Below are 23,011 nucleotides of genomic sequence, written 5' to 3' on the forward strand. Positions count from 1 at the left end.
AGACAAATCTTTGTCCTTCTATAGAATTACACCAAATAGAATGTGATAAAGGGAACTTTCTTGCAATTATGATGTCGGTGCAGCCTGTCAGCGCACAGGGGATGGAAATGAGGTTGGGGACAGGGAAGGGAATTCTAATAGACACCATGATACATACAATGAACGCAGCGATATCCTGTGAGAGAAAGACTTGTCAAGCTAATCAGATCTTCTACAGCTAGGTAAAGGCAGTAACGGTAGCGCTAACCTTGTAAAGATGCTGCTGCTGCTCCTCTGACATCATCAGGTCATGGCTGTCCATCACGATGGATTCCATGTCAATCAGCCAATCCCAGAGCTCCTGGTATTCTGAATCAAAGTCCAAAAGGCTGTAGATAAGGAAAAAAATGTATTATGCATAAATACTGTGTAGTTGTTAAAATCTTGTATTAGAATAATATATTCTTGAAAACTCATGATGTTCTTAGTTATATTTCTAAAGAGACATTCTGTATTTATTCAAAGTGGATGAAAATGAAAACTGAAATCCAATTTAAGCCAGTGCCATGACCTAAATTCAGCAGCTGATGCCAAATCCTGACAACTGTTGGCATACTGTATTTGCTTCAAAAATTTCGAAATAGAAATCCCCCATGGATGATGATGTTTAATGGTTTTTAAAGTGCTAACTTTATATTGAGCAAACTTTGCAACAATCATGTCAATACAATTAATACAAAAATATTGTTTTCATTGAAAAATGACTCAATCCATTCAGCCATCCCTCTGCTGTCTATCTGCCTATCTCTGTAAATATCCTACATTATTTTCATGGATGAGTAGCTAGCATTTCAACTTAACGCCTTAAGATAGGCTTGAGTGAATATGGTAAGCCAGTGAGAACTAAGGCCAGATACAGTATTAGACAGGTGTTCCCTACAGACATGTAAGAAACAAAGGTAAGGACAGGAAGTCAAAACAATGAATCCTTGAATAGCCAGCAATCATTAAAATTCAAAGGAGGATCACTACGGTTTTCAACAAAATAAATCATTAGAATAAGGAGCTTAAAAGGATTAATGTGATTCTCTATTGAAAGCCTAGTGAATAAGTAAAGCATAGATTCTTCTAAAACACTGTGATACAAGACAGAAGGTACACGCTGAAAAACTGCAAATTCGTCGCAAAGATACCCCTTGAAAAGGGATCTTCAAACTTGCAAAACTGGAACTAACAAAAGCCTTGTCAGTAGTATCAAAACACGCCCATATTGATCAAACAATAGTGCATGTTCCACTAAAGCTAATTTCTCCAATTGTTAACAACTTTTTTAACAACCATGTTACAAAAATTACCAGTATTTCAATAGAGAAACAATAAACTAAACAGGTTTTTAATGTTATTAATACCACCGCAGCTTCAGTTGTTATTAACTACAGTACCATATGCATGGTAATTTTGAAAGCTTATAGATGAAGTTGTGACAAGTAGAACTGTCTTTCAGCAAGAAAGCAAGCAAGAGGGAAGAAAGCATTTGCCTTCTGCAGTATTATTTTCAATGAGTTGACAACAAAGGAAGTCTTGTATAATGCACAAGTGTTGATTCCTGCTTCTGAAGTAACTCTCTAGTTTAATCCACTGTACTCAGTATACCTTTACTCAATAATTTATGAGGTGCACTTACTTAAAATTGCCTGCTGCCCTGAGAAGGTAAGCAATGATGCTATTACAAAGAAGAGCAAGCATAAAAGGGCAAGTTACTATTGTTGAAATATAATAGTTTCATTTGGAGTTCAGGGTTTTTCTCCTGTTTCAGGAGGTATTTGACTCAGATATCATTTTGAAACTAAAATAAAACTAAACTCCATTTTGAATGGTATATTTGCAGTGATACTGAATCTTTATCCCTTCCTCAGCAAGCAGTATAACCATTCCGTATCTTCAGTATCTACTGCTCCTTTTATTCTTTTCCATCTTATCCAAATATTATCCGAAGTCATAAAACTGAAAGACAGTTATTAAAACATATGTTTTATGATATCAGAGGCTAGATTTCATCTCATATAAATCACTACAGGTTCAGTTGGACTTGGATGGTTTGTACCAGTGAAAAATCTAAATTCAGATACGAAGATGATGGGAAACAAAGCCTACACCAAATGTTCCTGACCTGCTGCTGCCAGAATGGGAGGCCTTTGGAAACTGCACCAGGAAGTGGACTGGGATTTTGCTATAACAGACAGAAGACATGCTGGATCCAAACACGTCCTTTGTGTCTATAGAACTGCATCTTAGTTACAATCCAAACTGGTCCATTTATTGGTGTAATAGAATGAACCGATCCTTTAAAGATACACAAAAGCACTTTTCCCTGACCTTTATAAAACCCAGATAAGCACTAGGAAACAACCGAACATTTTGATTTCTAGCTAAAGTTCTAAACAGGAACTCAACCCAAAATGAAGAGTAAGAGAAACAGGATTCCCTGGAAAAAGGCCAGGAAGGGATGCAAGATGTAATGGGGATATTTTTTACCCTATAGTTTACACACTGTGCCTAGTCTCCTTTTTGGTTTTCTGTTGTAAAATAAAGTCATCTGGGAGCATTTTCAAGCAAATGGTCTATGGCAGTTATTTGCCTGAGCCTGAAGATAGTGAAGTCAGCCTACTAAGCACCATCAATATATTTTTAAAAATTTGATTGTAATATTTTTAATAGCTCTAAAATAACTGATTTTTTTTAAAAAAAAAAAAGCTTTGTTTTTAAAATTAATTTTCACATCTAAATGAATGGGTCTACTGATTACTATTAGATAACTGTTTGGAAGAGGACGTAAGCTACTAAAAGCCACTAAAAATATATTCAGAAAACCCAGCAATTGTAGGATCAGTGACAGGTTAAGATTAAAATGTACCTGTCACTATTTCTGTGGTATATTGAATATTTCTTTTTTATTCAGAATCTATTTTTTTTTCTGGGCTTGGCAGATTTTTTTTCTTCATATTGCCACAGGCAGAATCAGGGAAAGCATAACTTCTGAAATACTGATGTGTGTTACAGATGTAAGAGCTATAGAAAAGATCTAATTTTGTTTGATTATCCAAATCCACCAATCACTAAAAAAAATAAATTAGGTAATCTGTTTATTGCAAAAAAAATATTCCTCCATTAAAAGTACCCAAACACTGCCAACAAGAATGCTATAATATTACTTAAAGAGCAGATAACTACAGCTTCCTTAATATAGGTTTGTTGGTTAGTAAGCTAAAACCATTAGTTATTTATTAACTAAAATGACATTAAGAAGTATTTTTTATCTTCGTAAACAGGGAATCAGATATGCAGAGTTGCATGTCTAATCCCTTGAACCCTAAACATATTTCTTAAAATGTGGACATCAATTTATTATTTTGAATGAAAATTCATGAGCACCTTTCTCATGAGAAAACCAGTTCGTCTGTGGCATTAATAAATAAAAAGGAATGTGAAGCTATTTCCATCAGCCTTTTTCCCTATGTTTAACAGACACTTCTAGTTTGTATTATTTCTTTGATGGCATAACTCACATGGTATTTAGGAGTACTGTAAACACACTGGTACGCCTACCAAAAATATTCAGCCAGACAAAAAGGCGTTCCAAGATTCTGGGTCATAATTTTTTGGAACTTCTTTCACATGTTTTTATGAGGAGGATACAGGAGAAATTAAGAGTTCTGACCTTAACAGCTTTAAAATTGCCCTTTAATCTGTGCACACTTGAAGCCTCCTCTAATGCATTTATCTCAAAGCCTTATCCATGGAGGTCCAATACTAGGTGATCATCCTCTCTATTGCTGTTACAAGAAGTCACCGTTCTGCAGGAAATCTGTTCTTTACACACCCACTAGCATCATCCTATTCTGCAGATACTGCCTTACCTGCCTCAGTTTAGCTATTTCCTACATAAAGCCACCTCCCAAATCTTTCCTCCCAGTATATAAACAACTCTCCATCTACAATAACTCTTGTTCTTCCTGTAGACCCTCTTCTTTCTCCTAGGTCAAACTTCCGTAACAGACAATGGATAACTACCCTAATTTCCCCAGTTACACAAATAGCCTCTTCTCTGTAGGGATCTCAATCTCTACCTGGGTCACCCTACTGCGAAATTTCTCTCCACAGTTTTTATGCAGTAGGGAAATGTTTTATCAACTGTATTTTCAAATAGCTGAAAGGTATTTCCATTGTGTTCAATACAATACCTCAGACCAGTTCAACTGGAAGTTTTCCATCTGAATTCAGCCCACCCTGGTTTCTATAACAGCTGAATACACAGTATTGTAGTTGTCTCCCTCTGGTCCTTTGGCCCCTTAAGACACTGTTGAGCCTTTAAGCACTGGGATGGCCATAAGGGCCCAGAAAGGTGGCCGCAGCATAGAACAGGTGGGGAACACTAGTAGATTACCATTCCCAGTAATAAGCCTGTAATTACGAGTGCAAACAAGTGCATTTAAGAGACTGTTTGCTTTACACATACAGTGTGTAGAGTTACAAACTGGATTTTTCCACAAGGCTTAAAGCCTTAAATCCCCTATCCTCAATAAAATCAAATGTCTGTTGATGTCTTACTGTCTTACGTCCCCCACAAAATTCCAACCCTAAGTCTTGTTCACATTCAACTGTGGCTGAAAAATTAGAAGCTGATTTTGAACATGTAGCCCGCAGTGCACATTTATATACATATACACACCAATTCTGAACAAATTATTTTTATGGTTGGCACTAGCTGAACTGGCGTGCTTGAGAATCTGACAGATTTCTGCATATGTAATCAAGATCTCAGTAATCCTACATAATTAGCTCACATCAACTTTTCTAAAACAGTCATCTTTCTGTATAATAAGAGGGGATGTTTACAAGGCTCATTTATCTTTACAGTCAGTAATTTAATAAAACTGTGTTTCCAAGACCTCAACATTGAGTTAACAATAGGAAAAGGAAGTTCTGGAATAAAAAACTCATGAACACCTTGGTCAATGACCTTCCTTGCATAGGAAACTGCAGGCAAAATTTCTACTGTATTTATTGGTTACAAGAAAATTTCTATCAGGATGAGGGTGTACCCAAACAACGAGCATTACTTGGCTTCTTTGAACTGCTTTTGCCCCACACCATTATGATCTCACAGGTACGGCCTTATGTTCATTTAGGGGAGCTAGCAGTTGGAAGATATGGTTTTCAAAAGACCTTCAAGAAAGAGTCTTAAACCAGAACTATAAATTTTCTTGGTTGTGAAAAAGGCAGGGGCAGCAAGATTTCATTTTAGCACAGTCCAGTAATTTTTCCGATTCTTTGTTCATACTGCTTAAACTATTCAGAAAGAGTTCTTTTACATATACACTTCCAATCAGAAGACCAAGTCAAGTGAAAACAGATAAAATTAAAGCTTTCTAGAAATACAAAACTGGGATGTTTGAACTGGTGAACTACAAGTGAATAGCTTCACATTCATATTTCCTAGTCTCTAGTACAATAATGATTATAGAGAATTATCTTGCAGAGGTATTAATACATTATAAAGATGCTTCCTTGGAAGATGCTAAGAAATCAAAAGATATGAAGTCGTTGGAGAAGAAAAGCTTGAAGCAAAAGGACACATTACATTTTCTTAAATCAAAATAATGGATTCTTATTAGACAATGTTAGGTAATCCTATGAACAAAGCATGATTTGGATTAATTATCCAGAACCCATTATTTTTTGCATTCATATATGAAAAAACATATTTATAGAGGGTTTTCCCCTGCCTCTTGGCCTAGGAAGAAAAATCCTGGTTAACTAGAAGTAAGAAAAAGTATATCATGTAAAAAAAAATACAGATCAGTGAGAATAAAACAACAAAAAGAATAGTTCCTTACCCATTACTTCCCACTGTGTGAACTTTTGACATATCAGCAAACTCTTCCTTTCGCTTGCTACTACTGTTGTACTGCTCACTGTACAGCTTTAAGGACATCTGTTCAACAGCATCTCTTTGTGCTTCCAGATAGCATAGCTGAACCTCAGCCTAGAAAAAGAAAACAAAGAAGAAAAAACACACCAAAACTTTAAAAAAAAAAAATTCAGAAAGAATGCTTTTAAAACAAATACTTTTGGATTGTAACAATTTTAACCAAATGATTCACACTATCATTTTCCTCGTTGCATGACAGTAAAAAACCTGAACCATTAAGTCAGAGAAAAGTGTGTTCTCAAATGCTAGAACTGAACTATTTAGGTTTCTATCAGAGAATGTGCTGTATGTTCCATGACCTGTCTATCCAAATGCTACATAAAAATGTCTGAACATGAATAAAAAAGATAATAGAAATCACACACAATGACAGAACAGGTAAATATATAAAACTACTTTTCTTGCAGGCTTCAAGACTGACATTGTTAACACATTGCCTGTGCTTCATAATTAATGTAAGCCATATTGCTATAGGTATTTCTGTTTTAAATAGTAAGTATAAACAAAACCAAGCAAATTTGCATTATTCACATTCTGCTTTCCCATATCTGGTGTTGATTGGTTAATCAGCAATTTTAATTGCAAGGAAATAGGCAGTAAGTGAGATGTACTGTTTTCCATCAGACTCTGTGCCTGGCCAGAAAAATATTGAATAATATTTGGCATCGTAACTTATCGAATAGACACTTTATTTATTGCAGCTGTGGTGACCAGTTTGATTCTGAGGCTCAGAGAACCAGATGATAAAAGGATGAAATCTGCTGTTTGCCACACTTGCCCCTAGGAACAGGACAAAGAACAGAGGGTAGAATAAGTTCAAAAGCACTTGGGGACTGATATGCTGTTGTTTTCTTTTAATATGCTTCACCCAAAGAAAAACACATTACAAATTCTGATAATGCTTCAAAACCTGCTACTTCTGTGTAACTACATGCTCTTATTTCCATTAGGAGGGGAACACCTGCTTAAGTATTTGGTGCTGTGGCAAGTAAATGCAACAAGCATGGAGGAAATTTTGGATAAGGACTCTTGCATTTTCTACTGAGGGAGGCAGGGAAGTGAAGAGTTTGTTCAGCCGCTGACAGCATGACAGAGTTACCAATCTATGGACAACGGCAGCTGTAAAGACAAAGCAGTGAAAGGGCTGGAGAGGAGAAGGGGAATCTGCAAAATCTATGAAAAATGCAGGCAAGTGAAGGGAAATAGGCACTGAAGAATGTCAGTAGGGAGGTCTGAAGGAAGGTTGGAATGCTTTATAAGCTTGTGGTAATAACAGTTACACATATTTGCTTATGCATTGCCTTGGAGCAATTTTTGCTGAGTAATAACATAGCTGATTTGGAAATTCCGTTTCCTTTTAAAATTTGTCTTTCAAACTTTTACAGCTTTCTCTCTCAGTTCCTTCTTACCAGTGAGATTTGTTACATTTGGTGGTAAACTTCAGTATGTGTTTGAGAAAGAAAAAACCCAACCCCCTAAACAAAAAAACCCTAGCAATTTTCCAAGGAGGTTCCTTCCTCCTCCCCACCCCTGGCCCCAGTGCTCCAAAAGGAGGGAATTCGCATGTAGCCTAAACTCACACATATAAATTACAACTCACCTCTGAACTATATGAACATGTGCTATTTCTCAAATAGCACAACTATCCCAATACTTGAGATACACTTTTTTTTTTTTTTTTTTGCATTTTCTAATTCCCCTGCCTATAATTTCCTCCATATTTTAAAATAAGAATCAGGAAAAATAAAGAAAGCAGCTTTTCACAGCTCTTCCATTCTCTGTTCGCTTGCAAAAATATTTGTAAATAGGCAAATCATTAATGCATATGGAAAATGGAAGAAGAAAAAGGAGGATGAAACAGAATAGTGGGGAAAGGAAAAACAGTATGGAAAGGGTAAGTAAATATCTGGAGAGGGATGAATAAGAACGCCCTATTTCTTCCTCACAGCTATAAGGTTCTCTTTTATGGAGGATTATGAACTCCACCAACATCATACTCTACGAATCCTGAATACAAGCAATTGTGTCCCAGTTCTTGCACCTCAGAAATATGATCCCTCTATAAATCGACTATTTTTGTTTTTAAACCAAATTTCTGTCTTCGGTGATTGTGAATACTTACAGCAACTAAAATGCAGACAGTGTAGAGTTTCAGATGGATCTCTCTGATTTCTTTTCTGTATGAATTCATCTGTCTCACTGTTGTACTTAAGCATTTTTTTGTCCCTGTTCTACTGATGCCAACTCTAAATCCAAAGAGGCTTTGAGGACCTCGAGTTGGTATTGATCAGTTTAAGCCTCAAAAACCTACGTTCTGCAAAAGCTGAACTAATAGGCACAAAGCATAATCTAGAAAACAGTAGACAGCACAGACATGCAATAAATCTACTGTAGTTTATTTTCAACTTAGAATCTTTAGTGATAATGAAGGACTAGTTTTGCAGTATTTTGGCAGAATAAAGTAGCAACTTTATTAATTGCTAGTCAAATATAGAAAAGCTACTTGCTTTACCTTCTAGCTTATTTTAAGTGTGCATTTTCAGATTGCCCTACATACACTTTCTTGTTACTAAACACAACTATAAGAACTTAATTTCTATCACAAACACACCTCTATGGACACGGATATTTAGCAAATCCTGAGAAAGTCTATTGAGATATGCATCATCCCAAATACATGTAATAGAAATTGGGTGGGAGGCAAACATTCATTTACTCTTAGTGCCCCAACTTAGAAGTGGAATTCAGTTTCTTCTTTTTTTTCAGAGGATGTAGCATGTCAGAATGAGGGAAAAATTGAACATGGAAAAAAAATGCCAAGGAATAATATTCAGCAGTTGTCTTCCACTTCATGGTCCTCTTCTAAGTGACCATTTTTGCAGTAAAAACACAATAAAGATGCTGGTGATGGTCTGGTTACACACTTATACAGATTCTTTAACAACCACTGTCCTACCAGGATGGAATGAGTTTACAATATTCTGTTGTAAATTAAACTGAGATATTTCCAACAATCAAGTGACAAAATGCTCTCATTTTCCTGAGCCTGGAGGATCCAATCTCTGAACAAGACTATGAAAAAACAGCAGTCTCTGGGAAAAAAAAAAAAAAAAAAAAAAAAAGTGAAAAAATTCTATACTAATGCCAAATATTCAGTTCTGGTGAGCAATTAATAATGGTAAATGTCAGAAAGCTCATTTTCTAGAAAGCAAGACCTTATAAATAAACCGAGGGAGCCCAGGGTGCAGAATCTGCTTCTTAAGACTGGCTTTGCATGACAACATAGAGTGTCCTTTACTATACAGATCACTATATAACACGAAGGGGTAATCAGTGACAATACAAATCAATGAAAATACATTGTATTTCTTGTTAGACCTATGTGTTAGAATGACCTTATTCTGAAGTGGAGAAAGACAAGACAAGGGATAATGGCTGTTACTGTGGGAGGAAGGAGAGTGAAAGGTTGTACTGTATACAGAGTGTCAAATGAGAACCTCAAAATTTACACCAATGTTAACTGGAGATGAGAACTCAGCGCTACTGTTGCTCTGCTGCAAAAATCTTTAATACAGGAATGTAGTAGAATAAATATCACTGAATTGGTGTTGAAAGGAAAGTATTTTCAGACACTGTTTCCTAGGGAGCACAAGTCTTTTGTTACTATGTTACTGTAAGTCAACTCTACCGTGTTTTTTTTAACTATAGAGATTATAAGACATTTAGTTGAATTTGAATTATGAAAGTATCCTATCTTGCATTATCCTTTCTCTACAGTGCTGTAGAAAAGCTATACCACTGGACTGTAATTACTCTAGAATTACATATGAAATACAGACGTAGTTCATTTCCTCTGCCATTAGTTGAACTTAAGCTGGATAAAAGCATTGTCTCTTAAATTAAAGTACAAATTCCAGTTTCTGCCATACAAGGAGGTGGTCAGATAGCATTATGCAGTGTGTAGACTTAGAAGGCTCACCTGTATATGTATTTTACAGAAGTGCAAACTCAGCTGCATCATTCTAAAAGGATGCACATCCCAGCTTGGCACTCTTTATATCTTTATAATTGGTGAATTTCTTGAGAGATAAAATTGGGATTAATTCCTTACCAGAATTAAATTGATCACAGTAGCATTCATGTGGTCGTATCTGTGCCCTCAAGCATTTTTTGTTGTTTTCTTTTACAATATACTGTCTATTTCTCCACATTATAAAGTTGTGGAGAAGGCTTTCTTACAGCGCATGAAACAGACCCTGGCTCTGTCACAGATGTAGCTATTGAATAAAATTATGTTGAGGAGTAAACAGCTCAAAACCTCTTCCATGGAGATGTAGCTTACAGCAAGAGTTCTTTGGCAGGCAAGAGTTTGACCAATGATTCTCTGCGGACAGACTTGATTATCCACCACTCCATCCCCACAGCCAGCCAACAGGCATTTGTTTTTGTTGTTGAAGCACAATGGTAACTCTTATCTTCTGTTGGTTGCTTCTTTTCTCACACACCCCCATCCCCAGCATAATTAAAACGGGGGCCTTCCTGCAGTTGACTTATTTCTGAGTCTGTTACCCTTCCTGGTTTTGGATCTCCTAACTCTTCCATCCTTCATCTTGCACATTTTCTTCAGGACTGAATCAGATTAAAAAATAATCCTATATCATAAAATGTGTTTACTGAGAGCTGAACATTTGATAGTCCTATTACAAAGGACACGTCGTGTTTTGATCATGCAGGAAATTAATTCTGTTAATCAGGGCATGCTTGTTACCAGTTAAAGTCTTAGCACAGTGTTTTTATCATCATAAATCTCAGAAATGCTTTTGTATTGGTAATAACTTTATCACTTTATTTTTCAGTGTGCTAAAACCACCACAACAATGTGAAACCTTCACATAGAATGAGCAAAATTACAAGGCAACATCATTCTTACTTAAGGTACTTCAAGTCATGATAGAGTTTAAATAACAGCAGTAACAGCACAGTGAATTTTAAGCCTGTCCACAGGAGCCATAAAATGAAATTTTAAAGTAGGGTTGTGTTATAGCAAGCAGAACTTTAGGCAGTGCCCAAAGCCAAAAGAAATAATGAGGAAAAAAAAAAAATCCAGTAAATAACAGCAATACCTTTTTGCAGGGTTTCCCTTGGCTTTCAGAAATACATAGGTTTTTTGCTGTTTTGTTATAAAGATTAGGAACGTGACCTGTGACTTCAGGACTATAGAGTGCAAATGCAAACGGTAATGTGGCCGCAGCAGCATTGTCCGACCAAATTCATGAAGGTACCCTGATCATGCTGTTAATGTAAAATCTGGACCTCTGGTGTCTAATTCCTGACTGTCTCCCTGCCTTTGGTTCTGTTCAGTGTAATAGTAAATACAACACAAGAGTGTGGCATGCTCTGTGCATCAAACAGATCTCAGCTATGTACCCAGAGAAGTTCTCTATATCACAAATACCAAAAAATATTGAAGAAAAGTATGAAAGGATTAAACTCTCTAGACTCTTCCAAGAATGTGAATAGTTCCTGACAATAGTATCCCAAAATTACAAGATGAAAAAAAAATCCTTGTAAGAATGGGAATTGAACAAGGGCCAGTATCTTTTGCTATTTTTCTTGTCTTGCAGGTCTGCATCTCCAGCCTGCAGAACAAGACAGTAACAGACAGGACACAAAAGAAAGGTTTGTAATAATTGGGGGCCAGGTGGGGAACAGGCTTGCTCTGACAACAGAAAGGGCTGGGATGACTGAACACAGTTTGCTAAAACCAGGAAGGATACACAAATTAAGAAGGATGCAGATCCAGTCAGACCCATCAACATAACAGTTCGAGTGCATTTCATCAAGACTGCCACATGCCTTCCAGCTCCTTCAGTGATACCTCTTAACATGCCACAAGAACTGTAAGCCCAAACAGTCCCATTCTTACAAACCCAGAATAATTTGTCCCGTTAAAGTAGCAATTCATCAACACAACCTTTTGTCTTTGTTTCTTCCCTGTCCAACAGAGAAAACAATTTGTTATAGGAGGCCAGAACACAGACATGTTATATTTAAACACAAGGCTGAATACCTTTCCACGCCAGCCTCAAGATCCCCAGGTAGTCAAGAAGAGGAGACTAGTCAGACACAGAAAGTCTTTCCTCAATGTGCTAAAATTGTAAACTTAATCTTACTTAATTAAAACCTCCACTATTTGCACAGTTCTGATTGTTCCTACCATTCCCTCTGTTTGCACTTTTAGAGCAATGAAGTGGCTTAAAAAGAGATTGTTAAAGAGTCTGCCTACCATCCAAAGCACTGGTATTTCAAAAAGTCATGTTCCTCTAAAAGGCTTGTGTACCAAACCACATGGACAGGCAATGCACCTAACTCGATCTTGAGGGCTGGGCATTCAAAATGGCCATGCCCTTAAGGCTAAAGGTACCAATGTTCAGAATTCAGGACAGCACACGTGTGCAAGAGAAATTCCAGAGTGATGGCGCACATTCCTCCGCCCCTATCTCTGCCACAGATTGACACAGACGTTTCTATTTAAAAATAATGAGGGAAGGTAGGTCTTGCAAAACCAATACCTCCCAGGGAAAACTACCCAACACACCCCAGGCAGGCATGGCTGAAGCAATATAAAAATGTTACAGACTTTTCCTTGGAAATTTTGCTGAGAGATCTACTTTGTGTACAGTTTGGAGAAATCTCTCACTGTTGGGAGCTGTACCACCTTACACTGAAGTGAAACCTCATGACTTAATTGTAGAAAGTGGCTTCCAAGTTATCTGAATTTATTCTATTGAAAAAAATCTCACTTAGAAGTAAATATAAGGTAATTATTTACTTCTTTAAACTTGCAATGTATGAAGCTGAAGTTACTTTGGTAATACACATTGACTTTTAATTAATTTTACCATACTGTAATAACATTCCTGGTTTATGTTTTGATATCTTTTAGTGAATGGAGATTTGTGTATAATTCTGTTATTTATGCTGAAAGGCACCTACATAAAATGTAGAAATTACTAGTAAGATGATGCTATATTACAGAAAAAACATATTTTTTTTTTCTGTAATACTACATCATTTGTGAGCATGTTACATAGTAATTATTTTAAGTGGTGCTTAAACAGTTTGATATTTTTTTTCCGAGTAGCTCCATTTTAAACTTCTATATGCTTGAGAAATGCTTCATATTTATTAACCTAATCATTGCAAATAACAACTAGTTGCACCATTTCTTATAAATACCAACTCACAAAATTGCAGAAGTTCTGACCTAAATTCTCCTTTTGATTAAATATTTTGAGCCAAATATTTTAAGAGGCTCAATAGTGTCAAACACTTTCAAGTTCAAACTCCTACATTGAGTGTACCTCAAATATTCTCACTGAATGCTTGTTTGACTTGTTCTGAAATGGAAAGAGATTCTTTCCATGCCTGGACAGTCTATTTGATGTTGTATTACCCCTAGAGATGGGAATCTAAGTGGTTTGGTTTTGTGTTTTTTATTTAACTTAAGATCACTTTTTCTCCTCTTACAGGGAGAAATCATAACTTTTTTCAACAACATTGTAGATATTGAACTATTAATGATACAAATTTGTGCAGATATTAACACAGGACTCTGTGTCCACTGCAAGATCAAGTAAGAATAGGCAGACTATGAAGGAGGATAACAACTATGTGTTACATGTTAATTGCTTCATTTAATAACAACAGGGAAATGCATTCTAAGTATTTTTCTCTGTACATTACTTTTCCTATCCATATATATGTGAGATATATACATGGTTTTTGAGGAAAATTAGAAAATTCAAAAAAGAATTCTGAGGATTTTTTAAAAAATATTACTATTAAACATATTAGTAATTGTTATAGCAAAACATACAGCTTAATATGTTGATTTGTACAACTGCCTTGCTGGGTATAAAAAGCAGGCACAGACTACTGCTCCTTTGAGTTTATTTATGGTGCTCAGATGAGAAGCCTCTTGAAGCACCTGAGATCTACTGAGGTAGAGGGAACTGTAAAAAGATAACTGTTTTAAACATAAAATATTTGTATTGCTGAGAGGTCAGCTTTGCCGCTGCTGACTTCATTGCAATTTGCATTCTATTAAAGCATTACCCATAATGTTTGTAAAATTTAATTTTAAAGGCTTGCTGTTAAAGATGTTTGCTGAATTGTAAGCACCTAGGACATTTGGGAAATTTGTTAACACTTTGATAGTTACAGTATTTCTGCCTCACTTTGTTTTTTACTTAACCCCCCCCCAAACACACACTTAATATTCTCTTCTTTGATTTTATGACAATGAATCTCATTTTAATGCAAGCCAAGATACTTAAAAAACCCCAACTATACTGCAACAGTACAGTAACAGAGATAACTTCCCCTTTTATTCTCAATATACTTAAGACTGTTAAAAACATCACTAACCTATTTATTTACTTTTTGCTGGGGGCTGGGATCCAATTATACTCCTATAGAATAGAGGTGATGGTTATGATTTTCTACTTCACTCTAATACAGGCTTTCTCATTAAATCTCAGCTCGGTAATCACAGTCATCACATTTGTGTTTCAGTGCTGCATTCATGCTCACATTCTCTTCCCCTGGATTTCCATCCTCCTTCCCCCCCTCCAAGATCTTTATTTACTCCCTGGCAGAAACTGCAAAATTAAAGATGTATAATGTGCAGATATAATCTTTGCTTCCTTTGCTCTGCCAGACTAGCACTTCACTCTAAAATACACTTACTTTGGGAAGTACTGATATTAACTCAGTTACTATAGTACGTGAACTACCGTTCCCCTTTGAAGTACTATACAAAAGTTGTCCTTAAATGATAATGAAAAGGATGGAGTAAAGTAGGAATGACAAGAATTACTTTACATACTAATAACAACAATTTAGTTATCAAAACAGTACAGAACAAGCATGCCTTTATACTATTCTTTAAAAAATTTAGCTTCCTAGGGTTCTAATAGTCTTTTCCTATGGTTCAGGAATGCACAGTAGCACTCAGCCCAGTGCCTGTATCCTTATTTCAAAGAGAATCATTCAAACCGACATCCACCCTGTCAAGAATCTTGACTTTGAGCTGCTAATGCAGAATAAAAATCAATATAAATTTTGATCATTTGATGAATATTTACTTCTTTCTTTGGAGCCCAGGGATTTAGAATTGAAAACTGCTGAATCAAGTCATTTTATTTTTTTGTGTTTGTGCCAACACCAATTTACTACCCTCCTGAAAGTTCCTGAACAAGATGTCTCATGTGGCATACATGTTGGTTTTTCCTGTCAATCATAACTGTGTGCCAGTAGGGAACCATAAACATTTTCCTTTCATACTCTTAGTTCTCCAAAAAGGAATATTTTGATTACTTCCCTGGAAAAGGTAAACTTGTTTTATTTAGACATACTGTAGAATGCCTATGTCTATTTTTCTAGGATGACTGCTGTGCCTAAACTGATATTCTCTATTAACCACTTTCTTTTCAGTGTGAGTTGCTTCCTACAAAGAAACAGTTTACAATCACTGTGAACAAAGCTTAGAAACACAAAACAGATGAAGATCTATATTGACATTATCACTTCCCCTATACATTTTCTGAAAAACTGCATGAAAATTCTGACCAGTATAATTTGCACCAAATATTTGTGAAAATGAAGATGGCAGGAGATAAACAGATCCCACAATTGAGCAATTAAGATGCAACTCTGGTTTGCATTTCATCTTAAAAAGAAATGTACCTTCAATCTCTATAAAATGAGCTTCTAAAAAATGTATATGTAGAGCTCCTATGTTTCCATAGTGATGGGGGGGGGGGGGGGGGGGGGGGGCAGAGGGAAAAGGAAAAACGATGCTTCTAAATTTGAAAAAGACCCAGATTAATTTAACAAGAACTGTAAATGCAAGCAATTTTCATCTTGCAAAATTTTTTTTATATATGACTCAGTGGCAGACGGGCTTCATCTTAAGGAGCAATTTTGTTGGTCTCTTATAAATTAAATAAAAGTGGCAGCAGCTGTCTTTCAGAAGGCTGATATAGGCTGGTATAGTCATATGATATTATGTAGACAGATGTTTTAAATAAAATAAAATATTTAGCTTGCTAGATACCTTGCTAGATACAAAGGCAATTACAGGATGTCTTTGTTAAATTAAATTTCTCATTCTTCTGAGAAGAAAAAAAGGGAATTGTCCTGGAAACTGTACCAACAGGAAATGATTCTATATCTAAAACAGCTGGAGACTGTAACTAATATAAATTTACTTGAAAATAAAAATGCTGTATGCCCCTAGAGACATGCAGCAACATGCAGTAAAACCAGATGTGATATAAAATTATTTTTTAAAACCTCAGTTTATATATACATATAAAATATTAAGATATGATCCACTCATGTAGAGAGACTGTTCAAGGCTAAGACAAAGTAGCAGAACAATTAAAGCCCTAAAATATAACAAAAGTGACATCTATCTAACAATAAAAACTTACTTTTTTCACAAATGCTGCCTTTTCAGAAACATGTTAGACACCTTACTTTGACAAGGATTCTAATGTGATAACACTTTATTGCATTACAAAGACAAAATTTAGTGGAAACTTTTCATCTCAGCACTTTAAGGTAGATTTTGATTCACATCTAAGTTATGTGTGTCAAATTCTTTAGGAAAGCTTTCCACAGCGTAAAAGGGAATTTCGCCAGAGTAAAGACTGCACAATTGGGTCTTATATGAACCCTTTAAAAATATACCACACATTCTGCAAGTGACTGTCTAATGTGACTCAACCTATTTGCTCTTTCTATTTTTGTTGAAAATGCCACAGTATGACAGATTGCATTCTATGTACTTGTAGTTGTTTTACTCTTCCCCAAGACCTTTGTTAAAAAACTTGTTATGACTCCAGGCCCAAACCTGCACAGCTGATTTGACTAAAGCACCTAGGGTCTTCACTTACTCATAAAGCAAACATTCTGGAAGGAGTACATATGCCAAAACATAACAAGAATTTTACAGGTATGCCTTTCAAATCACCGTTGAAAAAAATCCATCCAAATTTGCATAGCCACCTTCTTTGTTCCCTTATAAAATTATACAGTAGAATCACTTGTTCAGGATGCTTTTAATGTAATATTATTTTGTAAACTGAAGAATAAATTAAACCTTTTTCTCCCTCATACCTAACAAAAACGCCTCAGCTAAATAAAACCAAACCAAATACACCCAAGATATTTTGAAAGTGCTATATTATAGTCCCTGTACAGCAAGAGAAGTAAATGGTGTTAAAGATTCCTTTCAGAAAGCTTCAGGTTGGATTGCTTTCATTTTTTCCAATAGCCTTAATTGGCTAAGTGCCTTTGGGCCAACTAATACCCAGAGAGACCTAAACTCAGTAATCTTGTAAATACAATGATTTCAACAGATTTTCATCAAAGACATGACCATTACACAAGATACTGCCCATTTGGTGCCGTATTATTTCTCATTTAGAATGTAGTTAAAATTGCCAAATTAATACAAGATTAATTGTTACAGTATTCTGTGCTACCAAGAGTCCGACAAACAGGAGACATTTGGCTGGTTTTACTTAAGTTTAGACAGATATTTAAACGGATATGAACAAATGTTTTAATTTCACAAGGAAAAGGAGCCAGGTCCAAAGCAGACTGAGAATAGCAAAATCACCCCTCTCAAGATGTAGATGCCCAAAGATGACATATGTATGTAACAAATGTTCATGTGACTATATAATTGCATAATTTAACCTTTTTTCTTCAAACAATATTAGGAAGTATTAGGAAGTACAATGGAGACGACAATAATATCTCACAGCATAATATGCATACCTGCTGCATCTATTTATTTTAACATTTGACCCATGAAAATATGACTTTTCTGCAGCTAAAATAAGACGCACATTGACTCAAGGAATCCGAAGTTCAATTACTACCAAAAATATCTATCAAGGGAAAGCTTTAATTAAAAGATGTACATTTCCAGTAACCATAAATAAGACAATACTTTATGGCCATACAGCACATGTAAAAAACATTATACTGTTAAAGTATTATTACATGGGGATTCTGGGCACCCAGAATATGATAGACCTTAATCTGCTTCCAGAGATAAAACAAGTGTGAGTTTTAAACCATCTAATGACCTTACAACATGAGGTGTGACACAGGCTCCTTAGCAGTGAAAATAGCAACAAAAATCATTACACACTGATTAATCTGGACCCAAGAGAGGTCACTAACTGGTAACTCATAAATCAAGGGTTATTACAGTATTTTGAAACAAATATTTTAGATGCAGTTTGGTAAAAGGGGTTTATTCTAATCCCACAAATTCCTTAAACAGATTGATTGATACTCCGAAGATTTTGTTGCTTTTGTCATAGCATTAATCAAAATGGAGGCATTAAGCCTGAGTGTTACAATAGAATATTACAGCTTTTATTAATAGGCACAGGCAATCTATTATGCAGGTAGTCAGCACCCACAGGAGTGGGATGGTCTAAGGCCTAAGGACATTTTTAGCAGGAAAATATATAGGTACATGTGAGAGATCCTGATAATATAGCCACAGGCTATCCTTGTGCTCCAGGTTCTCTTTGCTGAACATGGTTGCAAACTGACTCTCTAGTGGTCTAGCAGAGGCCATGTAGGTAGGAATTATGCTTGAAGATACTTTCACATTACACGTACAAAAAAAATTTGGATCCTATCACAGAACCCTACATCCATTCTTCAACTGTGTGACAAAACCAACAAAAGCTAGCATGCTTTTTTGGATCTTGGTTTCATTATAACTGAACCATCAATGTCTTATTGGAGTAGGCTCAGATTAAAAGTTCAAGTCTTGGAGCTATCAGGAATAATTACCATAGAAAGTTGTATGGTAGCAGGACATTACGATCTTGTTTATGGAGCTTAGGTAGAATTTCCAATCAGCATGATTGCATCTATTTCTAGTGCTTTGTTAATCGCTTCCTGAAGCTGCTCATTAAAAGCTCCAATGTCAACACGTAATGCTGTGGTGGCTGAAACAGAGACTGGGAATACAATCACATCTCTTGGTTGGGCTGAGAAGTACACTGCAACACTGTGCACTTTATCACAAATGCTCCTTTTCCATTTGATAAAATGGCTTACCATGTCATGGAAGAGTGGTCATTTATTTCAGAGGAACAAGGTGAATCTTCACCATTAAATGCTGCATGTGAGTAAACATCATTCTATTTTTGTCTCCCTCAACAATGGAATTGCATTGAGACCCAAGTACAGCAATTTAACATCTCTCTTACAACAGCCACAGAAGTGATGACAGCCCTAGACAATAATCACTTGCCAATACCATAGCACTTATCTACCAACTGTGAAAGCTCTCATAGCCATAGTCAATAATTGAACCAACCAATTCCACTGTGCTGCATGTGATTGGTGATATTATCCCTTTAAGTGTGTTATTTAAGTTTGCAATGCAGTTAATTGAAACCCTACTAGATGCAAATCAAAAGTTTCAGCCTTAATTGAGATATTTTGAAAATTGAACCCATTGCTTCAGGCAGGTGCTACATGAGATTCCATTAATATAGGTAATTAACATTAGCCTCTGCTTTAATTAACATGCACACTTTAATTAGTAAAGCATTAACCAACATTAAAAAATCTGATCTTCATGCATCACAAAAACTGCAAAGTTATGACTATGTTATTTTTTCCAAGACTGTAAATCATACAACATATCAGTTCTTTTTTTCTTTAAATACGTCAAGATATTTTAAAAAGAGAAATATACATATAAAATGTATATCCTTGTTTAACTGAACATTTAAAATGGTGGGAAAGATTTCTTAAGAATATTTAAAATATGCAGAAATCTTACATAATACCTCAAAACTTCTGTCTAAAATTTATAAATATGTATATTATATATGTGTGTGTATCTAAATAGTCACTTTATGAATGAAAATAATTCAGTTGCAATCAGATCCATTTCTCACTGTTAATTCTATGGCAGAGCCTAAGACAGCATTTTCCAGAGCTGGCATTTTAAAAATAAACGGGGTGTCAATAGCACTAGCTTTGTTTCCCATCATGCTTGTTTTAACACACAACATTTTAAACATCACGCTGCTTCTCAGAGTAAGTAAGCCTATGACTGCAAACACGCTTGCAAACATGAACTGAGCATCTTCTTGAGTTTGCTCAGAGCCTTAAACAACTTCCTCAAGAACTAGACTGTATCACAAAGCCCACTGCTGAGCTTCATCATGTCTGGGAGCTCAAGTCAGTGGGGAACTGTAGTGATACAACTGAGCTGGTTCAAGATCAGCCTTTCTGCACAGGACGTCCCATTTACAGTTGTATGAGATCTATAAGCAAGGGAACTTGAACAACTGCAGTTACGAGTAATGCTTTCAAACCAAGTACAGGAATATTTCTTTGATACAGACAAGGTCTTTATGACTCTGGACTGTTCTATTTTGCATCTGAAGTTAAAATTCTTATTTAGAAGCATAGTATGTTCCCAGACATATCTAACACAAGGAAGTCCAGTCAAGTCTGTTTAATTAAATGGTGCAGAGCTCCAGCTTAAAAATCCTTCCTTAAATAAAATTTAACATCAGTATCTTTCAAAATACATTTCCAAACAATGCAAAGATACCTTCATCTTCCTAAGTTTTTCCTTCTGTTATGCACTTACCCATATGATCCTGACAGCTTTGCTTTAAATATGGCAAGTTCAATTTCTACAACCTCATTATTACCACAAAGAAGATTTCTGATCCACTCTATTTCCCGTGTTTCCTTTCTCAATACGTAGAGGTGGAACATGTATTAATTATTGTTATACAATTCTCATAATAAGATGCTGGATGTGTTGCCTTGAATAATACAGTCAGCTGAAACCTAGATCTGTTTCTACAATTTCTGCACGTTCTGAACCTCCACTGCATTTGGCAGTGAAAAGAATGGACAATGTTAAAGGACTAATACTCTATTCATATTGCATTCAAATATCTGCAGATTTCAAAGACAGCATGTACATGTGCAGAGAAAAGAGTATGTCCTTTCTGAAACTCCTAGAAGTACCACATCAATGTCATATCAGGGTTCTGTTTGTTTCTTTTTGTTAAACAGGAAAGAACTTTCATGAAAGAAACATGAAGACAAAAAAATGCTTTAAAACTGGAAAGATTCACTTAATTTTAAGCACTTTTTCTCCATGAGAGCAAATTCTATTTTGTGTTTCATATTTGTAACACACACACCCCCCACCTCTCAAATATAAGGCTTTCCAGACACTGAACCTACAACGCTTCCAGCTAAAATAAAGCTAGATCTCTTCGGTTCAGTTTGCCAGATTCTGTGGGATTCTGCAGGACATATTGTGGAATTTTGACAGTTCTCCCTGAAACTGAACTGAAAGAGCATTACAGCTAAAAGAATACTTTACTGAATGCTTTTCATGGCATGCTGTTGAATTCACCATATTTTCTACCCTGCAAAACCACAGCTAGACTGAAACCAACATAAATAATCAAAATCTGTCCTGACTTGCATCTGAGTAACCCATAGGGATGAGGAAACTATTGTTTTCTGTAAAGCAACGTGACAATACTTTTAAAACAGTGATTTTCACAATACAGAGTTCGTTGAGGTTTGTGCATATTCAGATATACATGTAAGACTGAATGAATCCACAAAAATATTTTATTGTCTACTTTGTTGAATTTAACTATGTATTTTCTTCCCATGGGAAGTAACAAAGAAACAAGAATAAAATATGTAAAGAAAATGCTTTAAAAAATTCTAAGCAGCATCTTGAGAACCAAGGTAGTCTCATCCTGAGGTGGAGAACCCACAGTGTACTGACCATACAATGATCAAGGAGCCACAAAAATCCCTGTTCCTCTGTAGAACACACAATAACTCTGCAAAAGGCCAGCTCCTCTATAGCTCCATCAGAAAATCATCCTCAGGTCATCACTGCAACAAATTAAATAGCTGGCTCTACCTATCACTCTTTCACTGTTTCAGAAGAATCCTCCCTATTGTTGGGATATGGGAACAACAAAGGATACAATGAGAAACTTCAATTTTGATTGCAGTAATCTTCTGCAAATGTTGTTGGGTCTGGGTGACAGAGTTTCTGGTTGCTTTCACAGCTGGATGTACTACCTACATAAGCCTGAAGTTAGGGTGATGGATTATACAAACACTATACTCTTCATTAGTCTTGATACCACAAAGTTAAAATAGACATGCTTCCCTTTTAATACCAAACTAGAAGTTGGGAATAACTGGCCCAGAAATTCTATCATATTAAAGTCAGTTCATTCATCTGTGCCACCACTTCTGACTTTCCTTGTGTAAACTTGTTCAGATTCTTATGAAAAATGAATGGCTTAAAAGAGTCCTAACATAATAAACACACACATATGTCATACAGTATTATAAATAAGCAACTTCCAAACCTGCTAAAACCATTCGTTTTAGAATATGAGTATCGAGTTTTCAAACTGGTCAGTGTAGTAGGTTATGATGACCTTCTTCAGTGCAGTGTTTTTCTTCAGTAAACAATCATGTAAAAGAAGTCTCAGGACTTCCAGTAACACAAGAATAGTAAATAATACACATGGAATGAAGTCCATTGCATTCATGACATTTTGAAAGGTTTCTTTTTTATTTTTTCTTTTTTCCCAGTGAGGTCTTTAAAGTGCTACCATTCAGTCTTCTAGCACCTCTAGCAAAATAGGCTAAACCTAGAAAATGAAGGATGGGTTATATTCTGTCAAAGTCAATGGCAATTTTCTTATATTTTAAGCTAGAAAAATATGCTCTTACATATCATTGGACAAAAAGGAATATATATATAAACTCATAATTCAAAAGATATGGATTCCTACCACTAATATTCTACATGTTTTTAAGATAGAGAATGCATACTGTAGCGTAACTGTCATGATACGGGGTTGTGAGCAAAGAAAAGTTTGAAAGCAAGCGCAGAGGAGTCAATGTTTTTCA

The 23,011-nt window shown here is 35.7% G+C and overlaps 1 protein-coding gene across 2 annotated transcripts in view; it reads right to left on the bottom strand.

The window, feature by feature from the left end:
* Window positions 1-23,011, bottom strand: part of AKAP6 (A-kinase anchoring protein 6) — a 224,518-nt gene that overhangs the window by 75,658 nt on the left and 125,849 nt on the right. For both annotated transcript variants that reach the window (XM_086463168.1, XM_086463167.1), the window contains exons 7-8: window positions 5,877-6,025; window positions 248-368 (exon numbers count right to left, since the gene is read on the bottom strand). In XM_086463168.1, coding sequence (XP_086319294.1) covers window positions 248-368; window positions 5,877-6,025 — 270 coding nt within the window. The remainder of the gene's footprint in view (window positions 1-247; window positions 369-5,876; window positions 6,026-23,011) is intronic.

The sequence above is a fragment of the Leptosomus discolor genome, chromosome 3, assembly GCF_034619465.1.
Source record: "Leptosomus discolor isolate bLepDis1 chromosome 3, bLepDis1.hap2, whole genome shotgun sequence".
Classification (NCBI taxonomy): domain Eukaryota; kingdom Metazoa; phylum Chordata; class Aves; order Leptosomiformes; family Leptosomidae; genus Leptosomus; species Leptosomus discolor.